The 18,362-nt window shown below is 40.3% G+C and overlaps 1 protein-coding gene across 4 annotated transcripts in view; it reads left to right on the top strand.

The window, feature by feature from the left end:
- Positions 1-18,362, top strand: part of SUGCT (succinyl-CoA:glutarate-CoA transferase) — an 806,341-nt gene that overhangs the window by 209,207 nt on the left and 578,772 nt on the right. For all 4 annotated transcript variants that reach the window (XR_003516605.2, XM_027574687.2, XM_027574689.1 and 1 more), the window contains exon 9: positions 17,721-17,816. Coding sequence is in view for 3 of the 4 variants with exons in the window: in XM_027574687.2 (XP_027430488.1) it covers positions 17,721-17,816 (96 nt within the window). In the remaining variant the exon portion in view is untranslated. The remainder of the gene's footprint in view (positions 1-17,720; positions 17,817-18,362) is intronic.

Below are 18,362 nucleotides of genomic sequence, written 5' to 3'. Positions count from 1 at the left end.
ATGTCAAAAAGATTCAAAGACTCTGCCCTCTTCAGAACTGTCTCGCCCTCCATTTGTGGTTAAGGAGTAGGTGGAGGATGTGGCTTAAGAGAATGATCATTGTCTGATGAATATGAGAATTGACACAACAAAGCAGAGTGGCTCCTTAAGGGTTCTATCATGTTACAGTCTTCCAGCATATAAAAACAGATTTGAGGATATGTTAGAATGCAGATCATATGCAAATGTCCCAAATGAGGGGCATATGAGAATATGGATATATGATACAGTATGTCATCAAAGGCTGATTCTGTCGGTGTACCTTTGAGGTCTCTTAGAGGTGAGGTTGAAAAGTCCAAACACGTCCACAATTTGCAGCTTAGATCTTAAAACCCATCCAGCTTGTGCTGCGCTTGTCAATGATGAGTTCTGACTGTGATATAAGTTAGCTAAGGTCTGAAATCAGTTTCCTTGATTTTAATGTCTGGTGAGATGTTAGTAAGAATAGAGATGAGATTGTGTTTGTATAGATAACAGAGTATTCTCATTGTTTCTGTTCCTGGGAAGAGACTCTCAAATTAGTAAAGATGGCTATAACATGGCAGTTTTATTTGTTAAAAGCATTTTGTGTGTTGGTGGCAGGAGGGGGCAGGGAAGTGTGAAAAAGAATGTGCTTATCATACAAAGTCAACTTTGAGACAAGTCCCCGAGGCCTGCTTCCAGTCAGATTGCTGCCCCCAAAGTCCTCACTAGGCTTCACATGTTTAACAGGTCTCCTTACTAGATTCTGTGTTCCATGAGGGCAGAGAATCCATCTCTTTCACGACTATGTTTCTAGCACCTAGGGCGCTGCCTGCAACAAAGTAGTCACTCAAAAAATATTTGCTGAATGAAGCAATGAAATGTAAATTCAAGATTAAAGTTTTCAAGTAAGACAGAATTAGTATATAAAATTACTGAATGTGTTTTTTCTCTCTTGGTGTCCTTAGAGTTGTTTTTTTAAATCACTGAGTTGGTTTTGTTAACTAACATGGCAGTCCCTGGCACTGTGTACCTATATTCACTGCATGAAGTTTTGCTTGAATTATAATGACGTAACACATATTTTACCTGCTGAATCATTTGGTCACTGACATGATTTCTTGTCCTAATTCACACTGGGCTTTGTGCCTTTCCCTTGAACTCCCATGAGGACACTTTAAGAAGAGTCACCACTAAAGAACTTAATCAGGTGCTGCATGCTGGTGAGTCTGTTATTCTGGGAACTGTTCCACAGAAGCTTGGGAGAGCAGTGCCCTGCGACATGGCCAGACAAAAATCATCATCTGAATCACCTTTACATTCCTGGACTTTAATCAGTGAGATGGATCAGATGTAGGCAGAGTGTGCAAATTAATTTTTGTTCTCATATCAGAACTTGGTTGATAAACTGTTGTTGTATGCAGGGTTGTTTTATATAGCTCTGCAACTTAAAGGTTTTAGGAAAATGACTCAATTATAAAATCCTTCTCCCATGAACTTGGGGGAAATGCCTGAAATTCCACTAAGAGAGATTCATTCCTTTAGCTCTAAGGCTTTTGTGTCTTCATTAATTTTCTATTAAAGACGATAGACCCTGGAAAAGGTAACCTCACAAACGGTCTTCACTTGACACCATTTTTGGTAATTTGGCTACACATTCCAGCTATTGTTCTGTCTCTTTCCCCCTTTCACTGCCAAACTTAACATATTATTTGTATTTGAGTTTTCTGCTTTCTACCTGCTTTTCTTAATCCTTTTCGTTATGATACCCACTCCAGTCACTCTTCTGGCAGATACTGCCTTTGAAGGCTAATTTCTTTTTGTTGAGTCCAAGGTGCTCAGTGTCCTCCTTCTTGACCTCACTCGGCTGTTTGACACACGTTCAACACTATTCCTTTTACCGAGTTTCTCCGTTGGCCTCCAGACACCACACCTTCTGTTATACTTACTACCTTTAGATTCCGTGCAAGTTCTGTTCTTTTTGTCCTCTACTTGGTTGACTCTAGTGCTGTGCCCTCGTCCTCTGCTTTCCCTGTGAGTACCCATCCTAGTCATCTTCTTCGATGGCTTCAGCCTTGTGTTAATTCCCTATTGCCACATAGTAAATTAACACAGATGTGGCTTGAAATAACACAGACGTATCATCTCATCGTCTCTGTGGTTGAAGAGTCCAGGAAGGGCTGGATCATCTGCTCAGGACTTAAAAACCTACAGTCAAGGTGTCTGCTGGTCTGCGGCTCTCACTTGGGACTCAGAGTCCTCTTCCAAACCCATTCTGGTTGTTGGCAGAATGTAGTTCCTGTGGCTGTAGAGCTCATGCGGGCTCTGTTGTCAAGGCCAGTGGGAGCATGTCTCCCTGAGCGTAACTGTGATTAATTAATTATTTTTAAAGTTTTTATTTAAATTCCAGTTAGTTAACTTACAGTGTAATATTAATTTCAGGTGTACAATGTAGTGATTCAACACTTACATACAACACCTAGTGCTCATCACAAGTGCGCTCCTTAATCGCCATCACCTATTTCACCCATCCTGCCCCCACCTCCCGCCACACCCCCCCCTCCACCCCGGCCCACCTCCCCTCTGGTAACCATCAGTCTGTTCTCTATAGTTAAGAGTCTGTTTCTTGGTTTGCCTCTTTCTCTCTTTTTTACCCCCCTTTGCTCATTTGTTTTGTTTCTTAAATTCCACGTATGAGTGAGATCATATGGTATTTGTCTTTCTCTGACTGACTTACTTCACTTAGCATTACACTCTCTAGCTCCATCCGTGTTATTACAAATGGCAAGATTGCATTCTTTTTTATGACCGAGTAATATTCTAGTGTGTGTGTGTGTGTGTGTGTGTACCACATTTTCTTTATCCATTCATCAGTTGATGGAACTTGGGCTGTTTCCATAATTTGACTATTGTAGATAATGCTGCTATAAACATCGGGGTACATGTATCCCTTTGAATTACTCTTTTTGTATTTTTGGGTAAAAACCTAGTAGTCCAATTGCTGGATGGAAACTCAATACTCTTTTCCAGAGTGGCTGCACCAGTTTGCATTCCCACCAACTGTGCAAGAGGGTTCTTCTTTCTCCACATCCTCGGCAGCACCTGTTGTTGCTTGTGTTGTTGACATTCTGACAGGTGTGAGGTGATGTCTTGTAGTTTTGATTTGTGTTTCCCTGATTATCAGTGATGTTGAGCATCTTTTCATGTGTCTGTTGGCCTCTGTCTTCTTTGGAGAAACGTCTGTTCATGTCTTCTGCCCATTTTTAAAACTGAATTATTTGTTTTTTGGGTGTTGAGTTTGATAAGTTCTTATATGTTTTGGATCCTAACCCTTTATCAGAGATGTCATTTGCAAATATCTTCTCCCATTCCGTAGATTGCCTTTTAGTTTTGTTGATTGTTTCCTTTGCTGTGCAGAAGCTTTTTATTTTGATGTAGGTCCAATAGTTTATTTTTTATTTTGTTTCCCTTGAGACATACCTATAAAGAATTTGCTATGGCCGTTGTCAAAGGGGTTACTGCCTGTGTTCTCCTCTAGGATTTTTATGGTTTCAGGCCTCCCATTTAGGGCTTCAATCCATTTTGAATTTATTTTTGTGTGTGGTGTAAGAAAGTGGTCCACTTTCATTCTTTTGCATGTTGTTTCAGTTTTCCCAACACCATATGTTGAAGAGACTGTCTCTTTCCCATTGGATATTCTTTCCTGCTTTGTCCAAGATTAATTGACCATATAATTGTGGGTTCATTTCTGTGTTTTCTATTCTGTTCCATTGATCTACGTGTCTGCTTTTGTGCCAGCACCATACTGTTTTGATCACTAGAGCTTTGTAATACAAGTTGAAGTCTGGAATTGTGATGCCTCCAGCTTTGTTTTTCTTTTTCAACATTCCTCTGGCTATTTGGGGTCTTTTGTGGTTCCATACAAATTTAGGATTGTTTGTTGTAGCTCTGTGAAAAATGCTGTTGGTATTTTGCTAGGGATTGCATTAAATCTGTATATTGCTTTGGGTAGTATATACATTTTAACAATATTTGTTCTTCCAATGGCTTTCCATTTCTTTGTGTCATCTTCAGTTTCTTTCGTCAGTGTTTTATAGTACTCAGAGTACAGGTCTTTCATGTCTTTGGTTAGGTTTATTCCCAGGTATCTTGAAGTTTTTGGTGCAGTTGTAGATGGGATTGATTCCTTTATTTCTCTTTCTTTTTTTTTAAGATTATATTTATTTATTTGTATGAGAGAGAGAGAGAGAGAGAAAACATGAGCAGCGGGGAGGGGCAAGGGGAGAGGGAGAAGCAGACTCCCCTGCAGAGTAGGGAGCCTGATGCGGGGGCTCCATTCCAGGACTCTGGGATCATGACCTGAGGTGAAAGTAGACGCTTAACGGACTGAGCCACCCAGGAGTCCCTTAATTTCTCCTTCTGATGTTTCATTATTGGTGTATAGAAATGGGATAGATTTCTGTATATTGATTTTGTATCCTGTAACTACCGAATTCATGTATCAGTTCTAGCAATGTTTTGGTTGAGTTTCACCTTATTTTAAAAGTTTCTCTGACTAGATCAGGCCCACTCCCCACAATTTTCCTTTTTTATTAACCGATGGTCAGTTGATTACTGACCTAATCATGGAAGTGACATCCCATCAGAAAAGGAAGGGATTATATGGGGTGCCTTGCCAGGGGATGGGAATTCTGGTGGCCATCTTAGAATCATGCCTATCATAGTCTTTGTGTGGATGGCCCCCGAACATCTATGGCTTTCTCTCACCATCATCTAGGCTCCAGCAGCTGGATATATAACCAGTCATGGGTATCTCCACTTGGACATGCCAACCACAACTTTAAATCAGTATATTCTCCTCCCCAAACCCCCAACAAACAGAAACCCCAGCCTATTTCTTTACCAGGAAAGCCATTTCTGTGAGCAAATTCACATTCCTTTTAGGGTCCAGGCTGAAACCATTGGAGCTTCTTTGTACTTTCTTTTCTATTCCCTGTAAGACTACAGGGAATTCCTTTCTCCAGATGTCTCTCAGACTTGCCATTTCTTCTGTTCTCACAGCATCCACATCTTAGACCCATGCAAGCTCAATAGAGAATTAGAGAAGTTACCTTGGACTAACATGGCTAAAGAAAGTGTCTAAAGCTCTTCTTAAAATGAACCACAACTTTCTGGAGAACAACCAGCATCTTGGGCTCTATGGAACATTAAAAAAACTTTTTTTTAAAGATTTCATTTATTTATTTGCGAGAGAGAGAGAGAGAGAGAGAGCAAGCACGGGGCAGGGGGCGGTAGGGGCAGAAGGAGAGGGAAAAGCAGACACCCTGCTGAGCAGAGAGCCCAATGCAGGGACTCGATCCCAGGACCCTGGGATCATGACCCGAGCTGAAGGCAGACGCTTAACTGACTGAGCCACCCAGTGTCCCAGGTCTCTATGGAACATTGAAGGGGATCAACCAGGTCAGTGGGAGTCAGCCTTTAGTCAACTTCTTAGCCTCTGAATTCCCTCCTAGGACCTATTGGTACCCCTATTACAGACTCACCCACCTCCACTCCCAGGCTGATTCTGACTTAAGGGAAGAGTTTGTAATTTCATCTCTCCACCCATTCATAAGTCGTGAGTATCATCATATACTCCCTTTTAGCCCAGTGAGGTCTTGAACCCTGAAGATTCCCTTTTTCTCCCTGGGCCGTTTTTGTTGTTTTCCTTACCCTGCAGGTGAAGCCTTGGGCCCTGACATGGCTCTCTAACTGAGCCTCTCTGCTTATCCATTTGGTACATGGTAAAAGAAGGAATGGACTTGTTCTGTTTGACTCCAGTGGGCAGAGCCAGGGTTTAGAGGGACAAAGAGGCAAATCTCAACCTGTTCTTTGCATTCTCTGAAGATGCCTTCTACTATTCTGCTTTCCTGTGGGGATTGCATCCAAATTTTCTCTTTTTCACTTGAAATATTTCTTCATCAGGGGTGCCTGGGTGGCGGACTCTAAGCATCTGACTCTTGGTTTTGGCTCAGGTCGTGATCCCAGGGTCGTGAGATTGAGCCCTGTGTTGGGCTCTGAACTCAGCGTAGAGTCTGCTTAAGACTCTCTCTCCTGCTCTTTTTGCCTCTCCACAGCCCCGCGCCCCTCTAAAATAAATAAATAAATAAATCTTAAAAAAAGATTCTTCTCCCAAATTAGAGGAAAACTGTGTCATTTATTCATTTTCCCGAGTTTAATAATTACTGAGGGCCTACAGCATCTCTCAGGTAGTGTTCCTGCTCTTGGGGAGAGAAGCAAATGAATCACACAAGTCTTTTCCCTCATGAAGCCTCCATCCTAATAGAGAGCTAGAAGAGGAAATGACAGCAACTGAGCCATTATTTAGGGAAGATTTCACTGAGAGATGACATTTTAAACCATAACCCCTTCACTCGTACTTCCTTTCTTATCCTTGTCAATCTTGCTTAAGACTCCATTTATCCCTTTTGCTTATTGCATAATAAAATGCACTTCAGGTTTTTTTTTTTATCTTCAAAAATAAAACCTTTATCTTCTTGCTCAACGTGTGTGAGCCGCTGTACACTCTCTCTCCTTCCCTTCTTTCTCCTTTACACAAGCCTCAAAAGTACTCTTGTGGCTCCTGTATTCTTTTCATTCATTCCTTAGTTCCCGCTAATCTTGCTTTTGTTCTTACTGCTTTACTGATACTGCATCTTAATGATCACTTATGGTCTGTTCATCGAATATAATGCCTTGTCTCAGTTTTTATTTTTATTCATTCATTCAAAAAGAACCAATACTTTTCCATCTCTGCCGTGACTTTGCCTATAGCAGTTCTTTCATGTAAAGAAGGAGGCCCTTTTCCTTGTTTTCACATGACTGCATTCCCTTTACCAAAGGGTCAGCTCAAATGTCACTTTTTGTCTTTACTTGATATTTTTTTTAAAAGTCTCTTGTGGGGCTGATTATTTCTATTTTGAGTTACAGATTTTAACTTTCTTGAGAGAGAAAACTCTCTTTTATTGATTTTGGGATCTCTGACTGCACCTGACAGAGTGCTCTGCATGTAAGGCCTTATTAAATATCTGTGCTAAATGCATGAAGGAAGCAATAAACAAAAGCAACTTTCATTTCTCATAACTTCTTTTTAAAACTAGTGTTGCAGAACAATGTATTACTTTATTCTAAAACAGAAATTAAAAAAATATTTTGAGTATGGTTGACACACAACGTTACATTAGTTTCAGGTGTACAGCATAGTGATTCAACTTCTCTGTACTTACGCTGTGCTCACAAGTGGAGCTCCCATCTGTCACCATAGAGTGCTGTTAAAATATCACTGACTATATTCCCTATGCTGTGCCTTCTATTCCTGTGACTTATTCATTCCAAAAATGGAAGCCTGTATCTCGCACTCCCCTTCACCCATTTTGCCCACCCCTTCTTACCCCTTCCCTCTGGCAACCATCAGTTTGTTCTCTATATTTATAGGTCTGATTCTGCTTTTTGTTTGTTTATTCATGTGTTTTTAAAAACAAATAATTTAAAGATTTATTTATTTGAGAGAGAAAGAAAGAGAAAATATGTGAGGAGGGGGGCAGAGGGAGAGAGAATTTCCAGCAGACTCGCCACAGAGTGCAGAGCCCAACGTGGGGCTTGATCCCAGGGCCCTGAGATCATGACCTGAGTGAAACCAAGAATCGGACACTTAACTGATTGAACCACCCAGGTGCCCCAAATACAAATATTTTAAAGAATGAAGTTATATAAAATGTAAAACCATATTTGAAGAAAACATTTGAAACTGAAGACATCATAGGACTAAATAAGTAAACCATGTCATTAAATGTTACTTTTCTATATTTCCACTTACTCATCACATTTTTTCTTTTAGTTATTCATAACCACTTTTTGAGTGATATGATTGACTGGGTCAGTGGTTAATGGTAAGAAATATGTTTGATGTATTATCCTAAACATGCTTTTGAAATTCTGTCTCTCTGTGTTGTCTGGTCTTACCTTCTGGCATTTGATATCCAGTTTCTTCATGTCTGATTTTGATTCAGATGGATTGGCAAAATTATTCTGAGTATAATGCAAATATTTTTTCTTTTGAGTTCAGTACATAAAATAAACATTAGTATGATTTGACTACCATTAGTGATAGTTCAGAGGAATGTGAAATGTGTATGCTCCTTTCATTAAGTTAAAAAATTGCCATGAAGAGAAGGATTTGATAATATGTTCTTCCTTTGCTAAACAAATAAAAGTAGAGATTTTAAAATTACATAACAGCTCTACTGGTTTTTTTCAATATTTACAAGTAAAATGTTTATAGGTTGAAGTTAATTTCTAATTACATTGGAATAGAAGCCAAGACATAGTTGCAGCAAAGCAGAAGTCTTTGAATCTTAAGTATTACATAATAATTAAGGTCAAACTTATCTGTAGAGGTTTACCTAATAGAAAAAGAGGTTTAAGGACAGATTTTTCTTTACCAAGGTAGGACAGTCCCATGAAACTTGCCCAGGATCATGGCCATTCAGAATTTTTTTTTTTTTTTTTTTTTTTTAGACACAGAGAGAATACAAGCAGGGGGAGCACAGAGGGAGAAGGAGAAGCAGGCTCCTCACTGAGCAGGGAGCCCGATGTGGGGTTCGATCCTAGGACCCCAGGATCATGACCTGAGCTGAAGGCAGATGCTTAACCATCTGAGCCACCCAGGCGCCCCTTCATTCAGAAATTTTAAGGAGTCTGATTCTGTATGAAATGTAGTATAGGAGGCCAGGATCTAGACTAGCTGAGTTCAGGTCCCGGCTTATCCATTTACTTGGTATATAATCCTTGGGCAGATTCTAAACTGCCCTGTGCCTCAGTTTTCTCATTTGTAAAATGGGTCTCTCATATAGTTGTCATGTGGATGAAATGAGATAATTCACATAAAATGCTTAGAACAGTACACAATAAGTGCTTAATAAGCATTAGCTTTTAACATCAGCTACTAGTGAATACTAGAAGCTTGAAATGGTAAATGTAGTATGAACAGGTAGAATTCTTATTCTTTTTTCAACATGGGACAGCCAAAATACCTTCTCTACTCCTGAATGTTCTTCCTCAACCCTAATGATTCTGAAGGATTCCATTTACTTTAAGGTGTGAGGGACAAAGTGTGGCGGATTAAATTGCATAGGAAGTTTTGACATGTAAAGTAATGGTGTTAGGATGAAAAAGATGTCAGGATCTTAACAGTTCTTTCTGATGGGAGGATAAGTCTTAAAAGGTGTATTCTCTATGAATGCTGGCCCCTTCATTTTTTTTTTAATCTGTTTCCCCCAGAAGATGTTTTATAGTTAGTGAATGAGTGAAGTTGAGCAGAAGAATGTGAGGAGAATTACTGATTCAGTGAATGACGTGCTTTCTAAGCAAATGTAAAGGACAACTGAATGATTGTGTAGGGATTCCAGTCCACTTGAGTGATTTGGGGGCCCATGCAGGGAATATAGACTGTGAAGCCAAGGATATGATGAAGGATGCAGAACGTGAAACCAAGCGCTACGAGGGTGAGAGGGAGTGGGAGCCGGGAGGTTGGACAGAGAGAGAGGAGGTAAGTGGTGTAGGGATGGGTTAGAAAGTAGAGTGACCTGCGTGTGAACCGTAGTTTTGCCATTGACCACCTTGCTGTTCTAGGTGTATCTAGGTGAGACACTGAATCTCCCTGGGCTTAGTTTTCCCATCTGTAAAATAGAGGTTGTAATACCAACCTCACATGAGATAATTTGGTTTCATTCATTGTCCGCTTTATATTGCATATAACAGTTGGCTTCTCCAGTTCTTATACATCAGTGGCTTCCTGTATCCCAGATCCTTACCCAGGCCTGCAATAGCTACATGATCTGGCGCTTGCCTGCTTCCTTAACTGTCTCTTCTACTTACCATGTTCCAGAGACAGTGACCTTCTTTCTGTTCTGAAATATGGTAAATTTTTACCGCAATAAAGTCTCTTAATTGATGTTGTTGCCTAGAAACATTGCCCTACATTTTTCACATGCTTTCTACAGGTCTCAGGTTAAGTGTAACATCTTCCGAGAGGCTTTTACTAACCTGCTAGTCTAGAAAAGCCCTCTTATCATTTCTTGATGTTTTCGTGTTTGTTTAGGCCTGAATGTACCTTACCGTGGAGCATAAGTTTCATGAGAGTGCAACCATGTCTGTCTTGTTCACAGTTATATCCCCTGTGCCTTGAACAGTTCCTGGCATGTAGTAGGTGTGATATCAAGATTTTTGAATAAGTGAATGAATGAATGAGGTGCTGGTTGACACTAAAATAAATAATAGTTTATTATAATATATTAATATAAATAAAATAAACATTCCCTTTCTTTACCTTATGACTCCTCTTTTTTTGGTGCTTTCCTATAAGACTGGAACAGGACATCTACAGATGAACCTGGGGGTGCCTGGGTGGCTCAGTTGGTTGAGCCTCTGACTCTTGGTCTCAGCTCAGGTCATGATCTCAGGGTTGTGAGATGAAGCCCCGCATCCAGCTCCATGCTTAGCAAGGAGTCTGCTTGAGATTCTCTCTCTCCCTCTGCCTTTGCCCCCACTTGTTCTCTCTCTCTCTCAAATAAATAAATCTTGAAAAAAAATAAAGATGAGCCTGGAGCATTTTGTAGTGCCACAAGAAAAGGAAGTGCTAAAAACAAAAAAACCTCACAATGATGGGGTTTATGTCAGAGAGATGCAGGAGCCAGTTGTGAAAGAGCTTCCAGGGACCAGAATGGAATGATTTGAGCAACAAAATAAAGTAGTATTGGATTATAACCCAGAGTATAAAATAAATACCCATGACTCTGTGCTGATATAAAGAAATGATTGAATAAATAAATAGGGGAGAAGAGACAAAGTTCCTGTGCAGAATTCTAATAATGTATGGGGACAGTTCATCCTCAAGAAGGAGGAGCATAACTCCTCACCCCTTAAGTGTGGGTTGTGCTTGATGACTTCCTTCCAAAGAGTACAGTGTGGAAAGGGGGAGAAGAAAAAAGAATGATTTTGCAGTGGAGATCCCTGATAACCACCACCTCAGGCAGGTGGTCAAGGTCAACACCAACAGTGATAAGTCCTATCCATAATTTGTACCTTTGATATAATGTGATGAAAATGGTACTTTACTTTTGTGGGCTTTCTTCCCAAAATCCAAACCCCTATAAATCCAAACCCATAATTTTCTAATTTTGAGAAAAACATACAAAAAAGTCCCCATTGAGGAACATTCTCCAAAAAATATCTGATCCATACTCCTCAAAACTGTCAAAGTCAATGTGTGATAAACTGTTACAGTCAAGAGTAGCCTAAGGAAACAATGACTAAATATAACGTGTGATATGTACCCTGAATGGGATCTGGGAACTGAAAAGAACATTAAAAACTAAGAAAGTCTGAACATATGGACTTTAATAATAATGCATCAATGTTGGCTCTTTAATTGTAAAAAACGGATCACACTGAGGTAAGATGTTAATAATAGGGGAATTGGGATGAATAAGTCAATGGGGATGAAAGGCACAGTAGGGAATATAGTTGGTCGCTCTGTAATAGATGTATGGTGGCAGATGGTAGCTACACTTGTGAGCACAGCGTAAGTATAGAGAAGTTGAATCACCATGTGGTACACCTGAAACGAAGGTAACATTGTGTCAACTAAAATTTAAAAAATAAATAAAAATTGCAGTCAAGCAGAGAAAAAAATAAAAGTAATAGGGGAACTGGGTGTGGAGTATATGGGAACTCTTTACCATCTTGGTAAGTTTTCTGTATTCTCCACCTGTTCTAAAATAAAAAGTTGAGAAAAATTGTAAACGTTTCCCCACATGGGACTATATTCTTCTGTTGCATCATTTGAAATGCCTACTTTGTCTGCTGTTACATATGGACCTCGTAGTTTATTTAACTTACCCCCCATTTTGGGCTATATTGGCACTGGTAGTTCGTACTTGCATCATTGGCCATATGATTAGAGGAAGGGCTGTTTTTGACATGGAGACTCACCTTCTCTTGTTTTATCTTATTTATAATTTCTTCTCTAATTTTACCTCTTTATATTTTCCCTTAGGGAATGACTTAAATACTTTCTAGATGCTGGTGACTCCAGCCCGAATGATTGTCTCACAGGTATCTCCAATTCAACATATGCAAAGGTGGATTCTTATTTTCTTTCCCTTCACCTTGTTCCTCTCTCTGACTCCCTTATTTCTGTTAATGCCTTCAAGCTTACCCAGATATTCAGGCAGAAACCTGTTCTGTCCATTCTGTCCCTAACATATTTCTTAAACCCACCAGTTTTTCTGTTTCCACTGCCACCAACCTAGTCTGAGCTATCATCAACTCATGCCTGGACCTTCACAATCTCCGTAACTGGCCCCTTTTTTCTCTTGTCTCTATTTAGTCCATTCTTTGGATTTAATTGCAAATGCAGTGGGAAGCCCTATGAGTTTTAAAAAGAAGGATGATGTGCTATAATTCTTGATTTATTTTTATTTTTAAAGATTTTATTTATTTATTTGATAGAGAGAGACACAGCGAGAGAGGGAACACAAGCAGGGGGAGTGGGAGAGGGAGAAGCAGGCTCCCCGCCGAGCAGGGAGCCCGATGCGGGGCTCGATCCCAGGACTCCGAGACCATGACCTGAGCCGAAGGCAGACGCTTAACGACTGAGCCACCCAGGCGCCCCTAATTCTTGATTTTAAAATGATCATGGTGAGGAGCTCCTGGCTGGCTAAGTCAGCGGAGCATGCAACTTTGGATCTCGGGGTTGTAAATTCAAGCCCCACGTTGGGTGTAGTGATGACTTAAAAAAATAAAACGATCATTTTGAAAGGTGTGCAGAGAATGACTCCTTACCCATGACCTGCAGGAGGTGGTGTGATCTGTCATCCTCTCCGATTTCATTTCCCATCTTTTTCTTGTCATGCTTCACTTACATTGGTCTACTTTCGGATTTTTTTTCCTTTTCTCTTTTTTCTTCTCTTTCCTATATGCCACTCTCTTGCCTTAGGGCTTTCACCCATGTTATTCTCTTTTAAACTTCTCCCCATGGCAGTTCCCGTAACTGTTTAGTTGTCTTCTTCACTTTTCTTAAGTCCAAAGAGGGCAGGACTACATCTTTCCATTTACTTTTGCATACCCAGTACTTCACACAATGCCTTCTACAAAGCAGCACTCGTATTTGTTGAATAAAGAAACTAATAATTACTGTTTTCATTTGTGTGTTAAAAAAATTAGTGCAGAAGCTCTACGTTAGGTCCTGTGAGAATGTACGAAGAGTTTGCAGTACACAGTTCTTACCCTGAAATAGTTCCAGTTGAAAAGGAGCGATAGGATCAGCTATGAATAATACTGTAGCATGGGAGGACACTATAGTTGGAGGAGTTTAGAGTTCCGTCATTAACCAGCTGTGTGACCTTAGATAAGTTATTTCCTTCTCTGTTTCTTTCTTTTTTTTTTAAAGATTTTATTTATTTATTTGAGAGAGAGAGAATGAGAGATAGCACGAGAGGGAAGAGGGTCAGAGGGAGAAGCAGACTCCCCGCTGAGCAGGGAGCCCGATGTGGGACTCGATCCCGGGACTCCAGGATCATGACCTGAGCCCAAGGCAGTCGCTTAACTAACTGAGCCACCCAGGCGCCCTCTGTTTCTTTCTTTAGCCATCTCTAATATTAAGGGGTTTGGCTAGATTTTCCTGAGGTTTTGGTTCTCAAATCTGGTGTGCAGGAATGATGCATTGGTTAAATTATTTTTTTTCCCCAGGCTCCATCCCTGGAGAGTCTGATTCAGTAGGCCCGGGGTGGGGTCCAAGAATTCTCCAGGTGATTATGATGCACAGCTAGGTTTAGGAACCACTGATCTAGGTCTTCTTAGCTAGACTATGAAGGTGAGGCCGGAATAGGCAGGTTAAGGTGCTGTGTTTGTTCAGAGGCAGGGAAAATAGTTTTTTGCTTCGGTGATGAGGGGGACTTAATGGAAATGGTGGTGTTGAAAATGGGCTTTCAAGAGTGGGTGGAGAGATGGGCGGGTGAAGAAGTGAAGAATGACTGGTGTTCAGTCCAGCTCAGTTGGAAGCCAGAGTCATGCAAGGGAGCAGGAGGGAAAAACCCACCAGTTATGATGCAATGGACCAGAGTTTGAGTGTTGTTTTCCCCACTTTACTCATCATACTTGGTTGTCCTTTTGGAGATGAAAGATTCTATTATTGCAGCTCAATCCTCATTTGGTAGAAGTGAGACATGGGGTGGCAGCCAGCATGGGGCTGCTGTGGAAAATAATCGGGTGTATTCTTCCTCATGTCTTTTGGGGCTGTGACCTTTGAGATCCACTTTGACCACCCCGTTGGTTTTCTGGTTAGACACACAGAATACCAGGACCCGCTATGTTATCTAAAATAATAGTTTTGCTGTCAGAATGATTATTATTAAACCAAAGTTGGCCTTTTTGTTTAGATGAAACCATATAAAGGCAACATTCTGAGTAAATTATATAGCATCCACATGATGAAATAATGAGCCTAAGTTTAGGGGATGAAAGTAATGATCTAATGCAATATTTAGAATGGGTATACAGTATATAGTTATTAACGTAAAAGTCACATCCTGCATTCTTTTGATTTGTGGAAAATTTGTCATTAATTGCCAGGAAGCCTGATTTTTCATACATAATCACGTCATAGCTGTTGACTTTCTTCCCCTTCTCCTGCCTTAAAATACTTCATTGTAAATAGTAGATTACTCTCAGATTTGCAATGCCGCTTGTAAACAGTGGGTTGCTAAGTTTAGCCCTGTTGCTCTCTCTTTTTTAAAAATAGAATTCTTTTCCCCCCAGATTTGCCTCTGAATAGTTACTGACAAATCATGCTTTGTTTTTGGGTGGCCGTGGCTTAAAATCTTATCTAACCTTTCTGCCCAGTGGGAGCCTGCTAGTTCTGAAATGCTTTTTGTTTTCATGAGTTACCATTGTGTGGAAGAAATAGATAGAGATCCCATTTAGAAACAGTCTATCAGATGAGTTTTGAGTGTCCGTTCAAAATTACTCTAAATAGGACTACTTTTATGAAATAGTTGTCAAAAGATACAGCTTAGCAAGGTAGGGTCAGAAACACAGAAGTCAAAATTGAGAAGAAAGAAAGAGGTCATGCGTGGGCCAGAAATGAGGCAATCAGGCTGATCTCCAGCCTAGAATCCAGTCCATACCTACTCCTGTCAACCATCTCAGATCCATCTAGGAATCACAGGTTAACCTGAGGTCATCCAGTCAGTCCTACCTCTTTTTTTTTTTTTTTTAAGATTTTATCTATTTGAGAAAAAGAGAGAGAGAGGAGGAGCAGGGGGAGGGGTGGAGGGAGAGAGAGAGAGAGAGGGAGAAGTAGAGTCCCTACTGTTCAGGGAGCTCAGTGTGGGGCTCGATCCCAGGACCCTGGGATCATGACCTGAGCCAAAGGCAGATGCTTAACCACCTGAACCACCCAGGAACCCCAGTCCACTACCTCTTGCAGCTATGCTGATGTTGGTCTATTGCCTAACAGTTGACTTTGAAATTAAAAAAGTAGAAATACCAAGCCTCTTATGATTCTTTGCTTGCAAAGAATTACCTTTATTAATGTGGATCCTTGGCCTCCAGTAGCACCAGAGCAACTTGGAGAGTGACTTTCACCGGAATTTATTTGAAAGGAACAACCCCCACCCCCACTTCCAACAGAGCTAGATCAAAGATAAACCTTTCTTAGAGAAAAACCTCAGACTTGAGAAAATTTTGCCAATTTCAGGAGGAGCTTTTATGGGAAAATGACTACAATTGCATCTCTGGTATCTGCCAGACTGTTAGGAAGAGTAATAGTCAGAGGTGTAGACCTTGGAAGCACATATAAGACCATTTACTATTTTGCAAATTATGTTTTGTGTTCATGCTGCCCAGGGTGACATTGGGGACCTGCTTCTGCTTCAACAAGAACACTTGGGGTATTACTTGCTCATATATTAGGATTTCATGCATTATTCGGTGTGATACAAGAGTTCTGCTTTAAAAAAAAAAAGATTGAGCACCAAAAACTAATGATGTAATATATGGTGATTAACATAACAATAAAAAAAAAAGATTGAAAACCATCCATTTTGGTCAAATGCCCAAGATTTTATAGAGAATGTGTCTGAAGGTCAAAGTAGTTCAATTAAATACCTACAGTCGTACAACTACTTAGAGTTGACAGAAATGAGAAACCATGAAACTGGACTTCCCATCCAGTGCATTTTTTACTACAAAATGTTGATTTGATTTTCCATTTTGAAAGACACAGAAGTGATCTGTGAAATGGTGATTAGCGCTAGGCAGCCCCAGGCAGCCCTGGAATGCTCCATGGTTCAAATGCCCGAGACCAGATGGAGGTCCAGAAGTGGATGACTCAAAGTTTATTAGTTTTGCCACCTGGGCAGTACAGCCGAACCAGCTGCCATAAGGCAGTTCCAATTTCAACAGAGCAGTAAATGAACATAAAAGTGAGTGTCAATCCCAAGAATAAAGTAAAGGAGAATGCTGCTCTAAGGAGATTCATGCAGGCTGAGCCCTATTGATAGGCTCTGTGGGAGGCAAGCCGCTGGGCCAGGTAGAGGCCAATCGCAGGTGGCTTCCCCAAGCCCTGAAAAACCACCCCTGGAGTTGTTGCAGGAGCCAAACTCAGTTTGGGATCTGTTTGACTTGCTGGCTTGGGAGACTCCCCATCACATCTGATGGTCTAGGATGGGAAAAATGAGCCCATGGTATATCAAGATTATGTTATGAGGCCAGAAGCTTTTTTTTCTGGAAACTATGGAAGGTTGTTATTAGGTTTGTCTTTCCATAGTTTGGGCCCTTGGAGGCATGGGTATTTGTGGGAACAGAAGCTCCTTGTGGCGGGTCACTGGGAATCAAGTTCATTATCCTCATGTTATCCTCATATGGAATTGAATTATTGTAGGTTTTCAAGCTATGTGTATGAAATACTGAAGGAGTCAGAGGTTTTAGGTGACCCCTTTAATAGATCTAGGGCTTTTGAAAACTGAACTAAGTATAATAATGAGGGTGTGGGGTTAGGACTAAGTTGAGAGGGGTAGAGCACTTTTTGTGTAAATGAGGATGATTCACTGAGGAATTTTAACAAGTCAAACAATTTGGATCCTCTGTGTCAGTAAGAATGCTTTGGGCAGCTAGTAACAGAAAACTTGACTGAACCGACGTAAACAAAATAGAGGTTAATTATTGTTATTTTTGTCATGAAATGAGAAATTTAAAGGAATATGGCTAATGACTGGTTCAGCTGCTCAGTGATGACAAAGGCTCTTTTTTTGTCATCTTGACAGAAAGTAAAAGGATGTGGGTGAAAAGGGGAAAGGAATGTACTGGTTGCTCATGTATTTTGCCGTGGTCTTGATGCTAAAGGCTGGCCCAAGGTTTTATCTACAGGGTCGACCCCTGTCTTCAGGTAATCTTTTCCAGCGCAGAATGTTACTCATACTTAGTCTCATGCAATAATGTAATACTGCTCTTCCTTTCTTTATATGATGACGCCTGTATATTTGCTGATCTGTTTGGAGTTGCTTCTCTCTATCTCTCTCTTTTTTTTTTTCAATGACATGAAGTGAATTCAAATGAGAGCTTTTGTAGTATAACCTTCTGCTTGTGAGTAAACTACCTTTTTTTTTTTTTTCTCCTGGCAGGTGGCATGTTTGACCCAGGTAGCTGCTAATTATCTTATTGGCCAAAAGGAAGCAAAACGTTGGGGCACAGCTCACGGCAGTATTGTTCCTTACCAGGTAGGAATGATACACACAACATAGGGTTGGGCTACTCTGATTTGCAGTTTTGTATGATATGAGTTTGGGAGATTATTTCCCTTTTTAAGAAAGAAAAACTTTTAGGATATCCTGTTATATATCTTTGTCTGACTATAACAAGGTTCTGTTGTTTATTTTAAATTCTGTGTTTTGCACATTTCTTCATCAGAAGATTAGTAATAGGACACTTAAATGGATCAAAGGAACTTGCTGAAAGTGAGTGACTTTTGGTCTCATCTGATGGTTTGGTTTTTTTTTCACCCCAAAGAAGCACTGATTATAGCCATTTTATAAAGCATGGTTTATTCACCATGTCAGTTATAAACCAAATGTTACCTACCCCAGCTGACAATAATATTCTCACAGGGTTGGAGTAAAATGAAAATTTGCGTGTGACGGATCTTTATTTTCAGAGCAAAGCAGATGGTTCAGGAACTGCTGTTCTTTATTAAGTGTCTAAACTTGTCCTTAGAAATTCTTGACGTTGGCTAGTGTGAATGAATATGTGAAGGAACTGTGATCCTT

Source organism: Zalophus californianus, chromosome 12 (assembly GCF_009762305.2).
Source record: "Zalophus californianus isolate mZalCal1 chromosome 12, mZalCal1.pri.v2, whole genome shotgun sequence".
NCBI classification, from domain to species: Eukaryota; Metazoa; Chordata; class Mammalia; order Carnivora; family Otariidae; genus Zalophus; species Zalophus californianus.
Note: the sequence above shows the minus strand (reverse complement) of the source record. Positions and strands in the feature narration are given on the sequence as shown.